General features: G+C 47.7%; 1 protein-coding gene across 1 annotated transcript in view; it reads right to left on the bottom strand.

The window, feature by feature from the left end:
* LOC131190683 (atrial natriuretic peptide receptor 2-like) overlaps nucleotides 1-14,177 on the bottom strand; it is an 85,038-nt gene that overhangs the window by 1,196 nt on the left and 69,665 nt on the right. Inside the window, exon 22 of the mRNA XM_058168042.1 lies at nucleotides 2,711-2,802. Coding sequence (XP_058024025.1) covers nucleotides 2,711-2,802 — 92 coding nt within the window. The remainder of the gene's footprint in view (nucleotides 1-2,710; nucleotides 2,803-14,177) is intronic.

The raw sequence follows: 14,177 nt of genomic DNA, 5'->3' as shown, positions 1-14,177 counted from the left end.
TCCACTTATGACTGTATGACTGTAACTTTTTGTTGCTATCATTAAGGGTTAAATTGTACCCTATGACCATCATTTGTGTTGTAAATGTTATACCTTGATGAAAGTATTTTTTTCTTGTTCTTTTATGTACACTGAGAGCATATGCACCAAAACAAATTCCTTGTGTGTCCAATCACACTTGGCCAATAAATTCTATTCTATTCTATTCTATTCTATTCTATTCTATTCTATTCTATTCTATTCTATTCTTTCATGAAATCCGGATGCCAGCTCTCTTAGAATAGCTAATTTCTTTTTATCCAAATTAGAAAACTAGTTTCAGAACTTTTCCAGGAATGTTAAATCAGATACACGGGGCTAAACAACCTGGGCTGTCTTGATTGATTTACTGAAGATGCTCTGATTTGTCAATCAAATCACTGGTCACCAACAAGTAGCAAATATTTGCTGTTCGTAATAACTGAGTTTTATTTTAGAATGAAACTGTACAGATTCATCAGAACTGTGCTGACACTGTAAGTGTCATGCCCCCATCGGAGACTGAATCTGCAGAGGAAGATGAGCCGGAACTGGAGCTGACGGAGATCAAGGGGGCAGCTTCATTGGCTTCGGAAGAATATGGGGAGGAGCAAGCCAAGTCAGGTCAGGGACTTTCAGGATTGGGATGGCTTGCAGGCAGGGAGGAACGGGGACGGGATGACCAAGAGAAGTTAAGCAGTGAACATGAGAGACAGGCAATGAGCAAGGACACCCCACCCCACCATGGAGAGTGGAGAGAAGGCGGGAAGAGCACAGGTTGACCCAACTACTCTGGAGGAGAGCACCCTGCTCCTTTCCACAAGGCACACCTGGGGACTGAAACTTAAGGAGGCGCTGTGGGGAGGGGCATTTGTTGGGAACAAACACTGAATTCACAGAGTGTTGTGTGCCGTTACCGATGTTGGACGTTTCCTGGACTTCTTGCTTTGTTCCTTTGCGTCCTGAATTAATTTACTTATTCCATTGCCCTGCTGGATTTCTTATTCGCAGCCGTTGTGCTCACAGCGTTGTGCTGGATTACTTGAAGCCAGAGGCTGCTGGAGGTGTGTATGTGTGTGTGTCATCATTTTGCTCTGGGACTTGCCAGAAACATGGGAGCGTTTGGGGAACATTTTGAGCAATAACGGGGGTGGGGAGTTTGAACTAGCAGCTGACTGTTGCCTCTATTCCGTGCTTGGGTCATCACAGAAATTTGTTCAAATCTATTCTTAATTCTAAATAACTTTCAAGGAAACCAACAACCCATATGCAGGCTTTGCATGGCACATATTCTTTAATGCTTCACTGGATCCAGTTAATGAATGCAGCACCTCTGATGTACAGCACATCTATCATTCTTAATGAACACCCTACCCCCTGACAAAAGGCAATGCCTGTAAGGGAGTTACGCCTTTGTTGGGGAGAAAATTGGAACAAAAGAAGGTATTAACCAAACAGGCAGGAGTAAGCAGGATTCTAGGCAATGAATATACTGAGGGGAAAAAAAACTCAAGGAATTGAATAGGGAGAAAAAAAGAGCCACCATCTAAACCCAGTCAATACACTCAGGAAATTAAAAGAGTCTGTTCCAGCTGTTTCTTTCTAGTTTCTATGATAGGGCTGTTGAAAGCTGGAAGGAAAAAGAGAAGTGCATAGACTAATTCTATGTAGTAATTTAAGGCATTAGATAAGAAATGGGGATCTAGTAGTTCTACCTTGGGCATGAAGCCAACTGGATGACTTTTGAGCCAGGCACTTTCTCTCAGCCCTAGGAAGCAGGCAATGGCAAACCACTTCGAAAAACCTTGCCAAGGAAACTGCAGAGGCTAGTGCAGGCACTCGCCAGGAGTCAAAACTGACTTGAAATCACATACAAACATACGGCAGGAAAGAAGCAATCTCAAGTGGGTGTGCCTTCAAGACAAGTCAAGGCCAAGGTAGAAGTACTATGGTAGGAGCCTTCTTAATCAAGAATCTGCAGGCTGAATATTTTTTTAAAAAATTGCTGCATATCTTTTTTTTACAATTATATCCCGCCCTTCTCCGAAGACTCAGGGCGGCTTACAGTGTATAAGGCAATAGTCTCATTCTATTTGTATATATATATATTTTTTTTTTACAAAGTCAACTTATTGCCCCCCCAACAATCTGGGTCCTCATTTTACCTACCTTATAAAGGATGGAAGGCTGAGTCAACCTTGGGCCGGGCTTGAACCTGCAGTAATTGCAGGCTACTGTGTTCTAATAACAGGCTTCTTAACAGCCTGAGCTATTCCGGCCCTTGAAATAAATTGGGTGGGTGAGAGGGATGCCTTTGTCTTTGGCACTTTTGTTACCTATAATGAAAGTTGATTGGTTGAAGCTCTCCTATTTTGGTGAGAGAGAAAACATTTCTCAATTTTCTTCAACCGTATTTTATAGCTACTTCTTCCAGGATTATAGCTAGAGGTTAAAAATAGCTTCTGGAGAACCTCAGCACAAATTAGGCTCTAGGGTGTTAATATCTCTCAATACTTTGACCAAACTGCAATTCCCAGGGTCCCTGGGGGTAGATTTTAAATGCAAATTGGCCTAAGGAGCGATTCAAACATAAATGCAATTCATATTTCAGATACGGACAGGAGGGTTAAAACAAAATCTGCTAAAGAATGACCATTCTTTTCCCATTTGAGGAAAGCTTGAACATATTTACCTTGATTTGCAAATTCCCCCGGCACACCAATACATACTCTCCAATCTGTTGCAGCAGCTGGTATGTGCTTGAACTGCACTGTATTTTGAGAGCTAAAGGGAAAATGAGAAGCAGTGTTGTCATTGTTTTCATAGTTGAAAAATCCATTTTCACAGATAACGAACAATAGATATCCTGACTCTTAAAACAGCTCATGCTTCTACTATTATGCTAACCTTGTTGATCACGTACCTGGCTTCTTGCTGCGTGACAACAGCCCTGCCTGAGCTGTTGCAGTTGCTGGCCGGGTTGGCAATTGAAACCCCTAGACTGTTGGTCATGGGGGATTTCAATTTGCCATCAACCAGCGTGGCATCCTCGGCGGCTCAGGAGTTCATGGCTTCCATGACGGCCATCGACCTGATTCAATTAATTGACAGCCCTACCCACGTCGGGGGAGGCACCCTAGACTTGATTTTTATCTCTGGACAGTGGTTGAATGATCTGGTTTTAAATGATTTAGTTGTCGAACCTTTGTCATGGTCAGATCATTTTCTCCTTCGTCTAGACTTTCTGACTGCTACCCACCACCGCAGGGAGATGGAAACAATGCGTGGTTCCGTCCCAGGCGCCTGATGGACCCGGAGAGGTTCCTGACGGAGCTTGGGCCGTTTCCCGAGCACCTGGCCCACGACACGACTGAAGAACTAGTTGCAGCCTGGGAACAAAGCTGGAGCTTTGGACCGTGTCGTGCCTTTGCGGCCTCTGACCGGGCGTCGGTCTCAACCAGCTCCTTGGTTCTCCGAGGAGCTGAGGGAGATGAAACGCCGGAGAAGACGCCTAGAGAGTGTCTGGAGATCCAGCCGTTCTGAGGCTGACCGGACACTAGTTAGGTCCTACAGCAGGACCTACCTAGTGGCACTGAGGGATGCGAAATGTTCCTACGTTTCCTCCCTCATTGCGTCGGCAGATAACCGCCCGGCCGCCCTGTTTCGGGTGACCCGCTCTCTCCTTCAACAAGAGGGGCGGGAGGACCCCCTACAAGGGTGTGCCGAGGAATTTAACGGTTATCTATACGATAAAATCGTTCAGCTTCGGGACGGATTGGATCAAAATTGGGTAGATCCAGGCGAGGGTTCCGAGACCCGTCTTGTTGAGGTGGTTTGGGATTATTTTGATCCTGTGACTCCCGAGGACATGGACAGGTTGCTGGGTAGGCTGAACGCCACCACATGTTTACTGGATCCGTGCCCCTCCTGGTTAGTACTGGCTACTCAGGAGGTGACACGAGGCTGGCTCCAGGGGATTACAAATGCTTTTTTGCAGGAGGGGGTTTTTCCCGCTGCCTTGAAAGAGGCGGTGGTGAGACCCCTCCTCAAGAAGCCTTCCCTGGACCCAGCTGTTTTAGGGAATTACCAGCCAGTCTCCAATCTTCGCTTCACGGCGAAGGTTGTAGAGAGTGCGGTGGCATGTCAGCTACCCCAGTACCTGGATGAAGCTGTCTATCTAGACCCGTTCCAGTCCGGCTTCCGGCCCGGATACAGTACAGAGACAGCTTTGGTCGCACTGGTGGATGATCTCTGGAGGGCCAGGGATAAGGGTTACTCCTCTGCCCTGGTCCTATTAAACCTCTCAGCGGCTTTTGATACCATCGACCATGGTATCCTGCTGCACCGGTTGGAGGGGTTGGGAGTGGGAGGCACTGTTTATCGGTGGTTCTCCTCCTACCTCTCTGACCGGTCGCAGACGGTGTTGACAGGGGGGCAGAGATCGACTCCAAGGTGCCTCAAGTGTGGGGTGCCGCAGGGGTCGATTCTCTCACCCCTCCTGTTCAACATCTATATGAAGCCGCTGGGTGAGATCATTAGTGGCTTCGGGGTGAGATACCAACTGTATGCTGATGACACTCAGCTGTACTTTTCCACCCCGGGACACCTCAGTGAAGCTGTCGAAGTGCTGTCCTGGTGTGTGGAAGCCGTACAGGTCTGGATGGGGAGGAACAGGCTCAAACTTAATCCCTCCAAGACGGAGTGGCTGTGGATGCCGGCACCTCGGTACAGTCAGCTGCAGATGCAGCTGTCTATCGGGGGTGAGTCATTGGCCCCGATGGAGAAGGTACACAACTTGGGCGTGCTCCTGGATGATCGGTTGTCCTTTGAAGATCATTTGGCGACCGTCTCCAGGAGAGCTTTCTATCAGGTTCGCCTGATCCGCCAGTTGCGTCCCTTCCTGGACCGGGATGCCTTATGCACGGTCACTCATGCTCTCGTTACCTCTCGCCTGGACTATTGCAATGCTCTCTACATGGGGCTCCCCTTGAAGAGCACCCGGAGACTTCAGCTAGTCCAGAACGCGGCTGCGCGGGTTATTGAGGGAGCGGTTCGGAGCTCCCACGTAACACCTATCCTGCGCAGACTGCACTGGCTACCTGTCGTTTTCCGGGTGCGCTTCAAGGTATTGGTTACCACCTTTAAAGCGCTCCATGGCTTAGGACCGGGCTATCTATGGGACAGTCTACTGCCGGCCTCTATCTCCCATCGTCCGGTGTGTTCCCACAGAGAGGGACTCCTCAGGGTGCCGTCAGCCAAACAGTGTCGACTGGCGGCCCCCAGGGGGAGGGCCTTCTCTGTGGGGGCTCCGACCCTGTGGAACGAACTTCCCCTCGGGTTTCAACAACTACCTGACCTTAGGACCTTTCGCCGCGAACTTAAAACCTATTTATTTCGGATGGCTGGACTAGCTTGATTTTTATCTGTAATTTTAATTGAATGTGATGGGTTTTTAAATTTTTGTAATTTTATGGGGGTGTTTATTATTTTAATTTTTGGGCTAATTGAAATCAGTTTTTTAAGGGTTGTTTTAATTATTGTGTATGTATTTTATCTGCCTGTTCACCGCCCTGAGTCCTTCGGAAGAAGGGCGGTATACAAATTAAAATATTATTATTATTATTATTATTATTATTATTATTATTATTATTATTATTATTATTATTATTATTATTATTAACCTTCAGTTTACTTTGAAAGCATCTTGGAATATACATGTGACTGTCAACAAAGTCAGTTAACCCTTTTATAAAAATTAAGAAATGGGAAAAGCTTAATAGCCTTCATTTCAAGACATGGGGTTGCTAAATAAGATTAAGAAGAAGTTCAGTAAAAGCACTAACAACTTAAATTTCATGGTCTAACTGAAGAAGAGAATGGTAACCCGTTCATTTGAAAGGGCATCTACAGGAAAACTCTGTGACATAATACATCTAGGAAAGCACTTGGTAAAATATCACGTAATTTTCTGATTAGCAACTAGACATGCCATTGATTGGATGGCATGTCTACAGTGTAGATCTACACCCAATTTAAAAAGCAAAATTAAAAATGTCCATCAGTGGTTGAAATGAAATCAAAGGAAGCAAATTGGGCATGTGGTGTTTGGTTCTGGCCACAACACTGTATTCTACATTTTTATTAATCACTTGGATGAAAAGGTAAAAAGGGAACACTTTTTAAATTTGCAGGCAACACAAATTACATGAGAAAGTCAACGTTCTAGGGACAGAAGCAACATTCAAAACGAACTTGCTAGATTAAACATGTGACTTGAAAATAATAAAATGAAATTTAGTAGAGAGTTTCTTGGTCAAAAAAAAGACATCAAAAGTACAAGTATAGAATGGAGGAGCCTAGTTTACTAATAGTGTGTCAGAAAAGATCTTAGAATAGCAGGTGATCAGAAACTGAATATCTTAGCAGTGTGAATTGTATTTAAATGGGATAAATGATGTTCTACATTTCATTAATAAAACTATGATTTCCAAATCATGGAAAGAACTTTGATCAGAACCCTTGAGTACTATGTCCAATTTAGGACACTGTATTTAAAAAAAGATGCATAGAAAAAGAACCAGATACAAGGCAAGAGAACAAGAAAGTTTAGAAACAAGATCATATAATGGAAAAAGAGGAGATATGTTGGCATTTTCCCAATATTTGAAGGAATATCACATGGAAGATTAATATTTGTTTTTTATTTTTCCAGAATCCGAGACACAGTAATAGATAGGAAAAAGATTTCAGTGAAATGGTAGGAAAAACTAATGATAAGAAGAATTTGACAGCAGAAGTAGATATAAAGGGAGGTAATAATCTTTTTTTCATTGGCTATCTTCAAGCAAAATCTGGACAGTCAACTTTCACAGATTTCGGGACTTCTTCCAGCTCTATGATTCTCTAGCAGAGCTTTCCCTAACTCTTATTGTTTTTAAATGCATTCCTCAACTTCAAGAATTCTTCAGAGGACACTATAATAGAAAAAATTAATCTAAAAGATAATGCCCAATGTTTGATATTTTTTACTGCCTCCCAGTAACGAGAGAAATTTGCTGCTTTAAATTTGTTAATTTAAGTCAAGGGTGGGGAACTATTGCCTTTTTATGACTTGTGGCTCAGGAATTCTGCGAGTTGAAGTCCACAAGTCATAAAAGCAGGGGTGAAATGCTCCCGGTTCGGACTGGATCGACTGATCCAGTAGCGATGGTGGTGGGTGGTTCGGAGAACCAGTAGCAAAAATTCCTTTCCCCCCCCCCGGCCCATGCCCACTCAATCGCCTGAATTCCCGCTTCCCCACTTCCCTGCTTGCCGCTTCTTTTTAAAAATGCTTTTAAAAGCTAAAAAAAGGGGCTCTGACGATCACAGCTGAGCCGCGCGATCGTCAGAGCCTTTTTTTTAACCTTTTAAAAGCATTTTTTACAACCTATTCAGCTGAATAGGTTATTTAACAAATGCTTTTAAAAGGTATAAGTTGCCTTATCAGCAGAGCCTTTTTTTTCTTTTAAAAGCATTTTTACAGCTGAATAGATTGTAAAAAAATGCTTTTAAAAGTAAAAAAAAAAGATTGCGTGCCACAGCTGATCACCCCCCCCCCATGCGTGTTGTTCTACTTACCCCATGCCTCCTTTTGGCATGCACTGTGTGCATATGCACCTTGCATTTGGTGCGTTTGTTTGTTTTTATTTGCATTTATATCCTGCCCTTCTCCGAAGACTCAGGGCGGCTTACACAATGTTAGCAATAGTCTTCATTCTATTTGTATATTTATATGCAAAGTCAACTTATTGCCCCCAACAATCTGGGTCCTCATTTTACCTACCGTATAAAGGATGGAAGGCTGAGTCAACCTTGGGCCTGGTGGGACTGGAGCCTGCAGTAATTGTAATTGCAGGCAGCTGTGTTAATAACAGACTGCATTAGCCTGTTGAGCCACAAGAGGCCACACACAAGTGTGTGGTGAGTACTGTGCATGCGCATGCTCAGTGCGCATGCGCAGCCAGCAAACCGGTAGTAAACCGGTTCAGATTTCACCGCTGCATAAAAGGGCTACAGTTCCTGTTATGTATTCATGTTTGTACCTTTAAATATTTGAGCGGGAAATCAGCACGTTGCTGATTGGACGAAGCCTCCAGCAGAACTGTATAAAAGGAGAGGTTTTTCCCCCAGCCTGTTGCTGGGTTCACCCTATATTAAAGAGCTGTTGTCACTACCCTGGTCTCCAGCCTCGTTATTTCCAGAACTTAACACTGGCGACGAAGGTGGGATCTCGAGGCTAAGGAGAACCAGAACCGAGCTGAAGCACGATAGACCCGAACCCAGCAAACACAGGGCAGAAAAGCGGAGATGGCCAGTTACACTCCGCCCGCACCGTTTGACCCGGCTAAAGAGAAATGGGGAACGTATATGACCCGTTTCGAAAGCTTTCTAGAAGCCAACGAACTGCAAGGAGTTCCAGATAACCGAAAAAGGGCTTATTTCTTAAGCCACTGTGGTCCTGAGGTTATTGACATCGCGGAAGCCCTGGCAGAGCCAACGCCGTTACAATCGGTGTCGTGGCCAACTCTACAGACTTTACTAAAAATCACTGCACCAACGCCGTCCAAATACGCGGCGGTTTGAATTGGAGAGCGAAGGCAGATGGAGGGCGAATCCATCGGTGACTACATGGCCGCCCTAAGGATAGCGACCAAGGACTGCGGATACCGCGACCTAGACGAGGTGCTCCTCGAGCAACTCATCCGAGGGGTCAGAGACATCCGTTTGCGGCGGCGGCTGCTAGCAAAGAGCAACCTAACGCTGGCCACCGCTCTGGACGAAGCCAGAGCACATGAAATGTCCACCCAAGTGGCGGAGACACTGCAAAAGCCTGTCCCACCAAAGGCGAGCGTGAAGCCAACCCCAGTGCACCAGGAGGAGGTTCAGACCGAATCCGACGGTGAAGATGAGGAAAGGGTCTGCCGAACCGAGAAACGCGACAAAGGGGACAGAGACGAATGCGGAAGCTGCGGTGGTCAACACCAGCGCCAACGCTGCAAGTTTAAGGACGCGACATGTCGGTGTGGGAAGAAAGGGCACCTAGCTCAAGTTTGTCGAGCGCCCAACCTTCCCGCCGAATTCAAATCGGCCAATCAGAGCGGAATCGGCAAGGCGACCCGCGATTGGCTCAAACAAAAAGGCGGATTCAACCAAACAACTGTGGTCATAGGCGCGCCTCGACCAGTGGAGAAGAAGATCTTCACCAAACCAAAATAGAGGGAGTACGGTGCCGGCTCGAAGTAGACACGGATCAGCGATCACCATCATGTCCTGGGACACTTTGGCGAAGTCACTGCCGTCAGTCGCAAGCGCCACCTGCAAGCACAACGGCCACGAGTCCACGACTACCAAGGAATCGCATCCCTGTTCGAGGGACCACCTCCGTCCGAGTCGAGTACGGTCCACACAAGAAGACCCTGCCCATCACGATCGCCGAAGGGACCCTGCCCAGTCTGTTGGGACTAGACTGGTTTCGTGCCCTGGGCATGGGAGTGACTGGCATCTACAGAAGCGACTGTAACCTGAAAGACATTCTCTTTAACGAGTTCGAACATGTCTTCAAGGACTGCCTGGGCAAGTACAAGGGGACCCCTATTTCCTTCAACTTAGACCCCCAGGTAGCGCCCACTAGGCTTAAGGCGAGGAGAGTCCTTTGCCCTAAAACCAAAATTGTCAAGGAGCTAGATAAGCTCATAAACCAGGGGATTTTGGTGCCAGCCGACCACGCAAAGTGGGAGACGCCAATCGCCACCCCAATAAAACCGGACGGGTCAATTAGAATTTGCGCTGACTACAAGGCAACGCTTAACAAAGCCTTACAGAAAAGCGCCACCCGGTTCCGTGGTGCAACACTTATTGCACTCTTTGGGGCAAGGGCAAGTCTTTGCAAAGTTAGACTTGGCTCAAGCCTACCAACAACTGCCCGTAGACGCCCGCACAGCAAGCCCAAACGATTGTAACGCACAGGGGGCTTCAAGTGCACCGATTGCAATTTGGGGTGAGTGTGGCACCAGGGCTGTTCCAAAACCTAATGGAACGACTTCTGCAAGGGCTCCCAGGGTAGTTCCCTACTGATGATGTCCTGATTTCAGGGAAAACGTAGAGGAATTGGGGAGCGTTAAGAAAGGTTCTGGGCATTTTCCGGACAGCCGGATTAAAAGTCAAGGTAAACAAATGCCAGATAGGGGTCGAATCTCGAATTCTTGGGCTACCGGATAGACAAGAAAGGAATTCACCCCACTGAGAGCAAGGTCAAGGCAATTAGAAAGGCTCCAGCGCCAAAAACAAAGCAGAGCTACAGGCATTCCTGGGGCTAGTGAATTTTTACGCGGTCTTTTAAAAAACAAAGCGACTGCTGCTGGAACCGCTGCATAGGCTCTTAGGAAAAATACTGTTTGGTCTTGGGGAAAGTCGGAAAATAGGGCTTTGAAGCAGTAAAAACCTGCTCTCAAGTGATAGCCTGCTCATCCAATATCATAACTCATTGCCCCTAGTGCTGGTTTATGGATGCCTCCCCTTACGGGTGGGGCTGTACTCAGCCATAGACTTCCAAACGGCACAGAAGCCCCTATAGCTTTTACTCTAGAACGATGTCCTCCCAGAGAGGAACTACAGCCAATTAGACAAAGAAGCACTAGCCATTGTGTCAGGGTAAAAAAATTCCACGAATATGTTTTTGGGCGGATTTTGAAATCGTGACTGACCACAGACCGCTACTAGGGATACTGGCTGGCGATCACCAACGCCTGTGGCACTTTCGCCACGCTTGACCCGATGGACTATTTTCTTAGCCGCTTATTCTTACAAGCTGCAGCATCGACCAGGAAAAGAAGTGGGGCATGCAGACGCTTACAGATGCCCACTACCAGGGGCCATCAAGACCCCACCCGGGACGCCCATCCTGCTTATTGACTCTTGACTCTGGCCCAGTCACATCTAAGGAAGTGGCTCGGCATCATACCGACATTATGTTAAGGACTGTACCGGTTGGGTACAAGAGGGTGGCCGCTGCGCTTAAAGGTTTAAGGAATTTGTTAAAAAACGGATGAGCTCTCGGCTCAAGGGGTGCCTGTTATGGGGTGATCGTGGTAATCCCTGATAAATTAAGGGAAAGGTATTGGACCTCTCCACGAGGGCCACCCAGGATCGTAAGGATGAAGGGGCTAGCAGAAGCTATGTGTGGTGGCCACTCATGGACTCAGAGATTGCTGAGAGGGTAGGGAAATGCCAGGCTTGCCAAGAGTCCAGACCCCTACCCCAACGGCCCCAGTCAGGAATGGGAAAACCCCAAGGGCCCTGGTCAAGAATCCACATTGATTTTGCTGGCCCTTTCCATGGCCAAACTTTCCTAGTGGTTGTCGATGCATTCTCAAATGGTTGGAGATCATACTCATGAAATCCACCACGGCCGAGGCAGTAATCGCAGCCCTGCGCCACCTATTCGCAACCCACGGGTTGCCTGACACTCTGGTGTCCGACAACGGGCCGCAATTCACGGCAGCCCAGTTTGAAGAATACTGGCAGAGGAGGGCATCCGACATGCCCTCTCTGCGCCTTTCCACCCTCGTCGAATGGCCTTGCAGAGCGCTCCGTCCGGAGCGCTAAGGAGGCATTGTCCAGGCTCAAGCCAGGTGACTGGCAAACAAAGATAGACTTCTTTCTGGCCGCTCAGCACAGAACCCCAAGCACTGCCACAGGCAGAAGCCCAGCCGAACTATTGATGGGACGGAAACCCGTGCCCACTTGACCGCTTGAGTCCCCATTACACACCAGAGGGTTACAAGGGGAAATAGACAAAACAAGGGAATTGGGCATAGGCGACCGGTGTGGGCCCGCAACTATGGGGACGGCCCAAGTTGGCTCGCAGGACAAATAATAAAAGCAACCGCCCAAAGTCATACTTGGTCGAATTACAAGACAACCGAGTATGGAGGCGCCACATAGATCAGATAAGGAAACGAATAACTGAACAAACCAAGCCACAGGAAACAATTATGACCCTCCTTATTTGAACCCACAGCTGACCATGACCCGGGAGGCGCAAGACTTAGCTGAGGTCCCGGAGGTCCAGCGACGCAGCAGTTCTACCTCGGGCCGCCATCGAGAAACAGGTGAGGAGGGTTCTGTCCTCGCCTTCCTCGGGTGGGAATAACGAAGGGAGGGGGCGGCAGCAAGCGAAAGAGGCTGCTGGCGTGCCCGGCCCAACAGCTCTGTCTCGCCTTCCTCGGTGGGAATAACGAAGGGAGGGGAGGCGGCAGCGCGAAGAGGCTGCTGGCCGTGCCCGGCCCAGCAGCTCTGCCTTCCTCGGTGGGAATAACGAAGGGAGGGGAGGCGGCAGCAAGCGCGAAGAGGCAGCAAGCAAAGCAATGGCGTCACCAAAAGGAGAGACCCGACAGTCTTTTAATCCGTGTAAAATTGGAGGCTTGGGTGGAATTTTAAATCAAAGGAATGCATTGATCAAACCAATATGCAATTCGGGGAAAAATCCTGCTGGGCGTGTTGCACGAACTGGACACATCAATCCACGCCTTGGTTGCACTGAAGTAAATTCACAAATCCCGAGTTAAAAGCTCGGAGGGTTAACAGCGCCTGCCGTCTAGACAGGGGAAAAGGAGCGCGCTCATTTCTAAGGTGGGTGGAAATGAGCGGACTGCTAGGCGGCGCAAGAAGAAATCTCAGGAATAAGAAATGCAAAACCCAAATCCGAGCCAAAGTCTTTCCAGGGTTTGAAAACCTGGGCAAGCGGATTTTCTGGCTTCTGCAGAAGCGGGAACCAGGAGTCTGCCGGGGAAGGATCCGCCGAGTATCTTCCGGGTTTTCTCCAGTTTCAAAGAAACCCTCTTTTCCCCCCGGCACGCTTCTTCCAATCTGCAGGGCTCGAATCGCCAGCCTGGGGGCTGATCGCGCCTTGCTGCTCTCTTCCGGCTGCCCCACCTGCTCTCCTCTGGCAGCAACCAAGGCCCGACTCCTCCGGCCCGGAGACTGCGGGCTCTGCCTCCCTTCCCGGCGCTTCCTCTTCTTCCTCCTCCTCTTGCTTTTACCGCACTCCAGGCTACCCCAGCCCTTGACGCAGCTTGACCGACGGCGGAGCGGATCCGCCAGTCTTGCCTCCTCCCTCCTTGTGTCCCGGGGAAGGAAGGATCCAGTTTGCTATGGCGCTGTGCGGTTTCTGGCTACCCTCCGATACTGGAGCCGCCGCCGCCGCCGCCTCTTGCCAAGACAAACCACTCGGCGGCGCCTGCAGCCACCACTTTTCACCCTAAATCCTCAGGCTGATCCTGCAGGAGCCATAAGCATCCTCTCCTGTACCTCTTCCTTCTCCCGGTCTGGAGAGAAAACAAAAGTATCCAGGTGGGCCTCGATGGGAGAATTGCAATTATCTTGAAAAGGAATAGCGGACTAGGGACACCCCGAGGGGTATCTTAATTTTGGATAAACTTCTTTCTTTTGGATGCTTCTGGGTGGAAATTCCTGGGGAGAACACCAGACCCCAAAGAGTGAAGCTCATACCCTGGGAGTCCGCAGGTTACTCGACAGATGCTCAGAGGTATTGGGTTTTTTCCCCCCTTTATACAGATTCTGTATAAAGTCAGCACCCCCCCCCCCCCCCCCCCACAGAAAGAAGGATTTTTGGGGGTATTAAAAACAAATAGAATTAGAATAGAATAGAATAGAATTGAATTGAATTGAATTGAATTCTTTATTGGCCAGGTGTGATTGGACACACAAACTCGGTAACTTTAAAGTAGGTGGACTTCAGCTCCCAGAATTCCCCAGCTATCAATGGTACTCATCAAGAAAATTGAATTGCATGTTGTTATGTTACTACAAACTGAATGTGACTCAGCCATATAACATGATGCCCAGAGTTGCATTATCACAGAGATGGAAGGCATATAAATTCAATAAATAATGGCTGCGATATAAATAATGCAAATGTATTTTATCTTGCATTATCAGAAATAGGTCTTTTTTCTGCATTAATCATTCTTTACTTTCAGTACAGGGTCCAATTTTGAGTACCACAAATATGGATTGAGACCAATTTAGATACATTTGAGAGAAGCAACAGGGATGATCGAGAGTCTAGAACAGGGTGTCCAAACTTGGTCTCTTTGAGA

The sequence above is a fragment of the Ahaetulla prasina genome, chromosome 2, assembly GCF_028640845.1.
Source record: "Ahaetulla prasina isolate Xishuangbanna chromosome 2, ASM2864084v1, whole genome shotgun sequence".
NCBI lineage: Eukaryota > Metazoa > Chordata > Lepidosauria > Squamata > Colubridae > Ahaetulla > Ahaetulla prasina.
The sequence above is the reverse complement of the archived record's forward strand: the minus strand, read 5'-3'. Positions and strand labels throughout refer to the sequence as shown.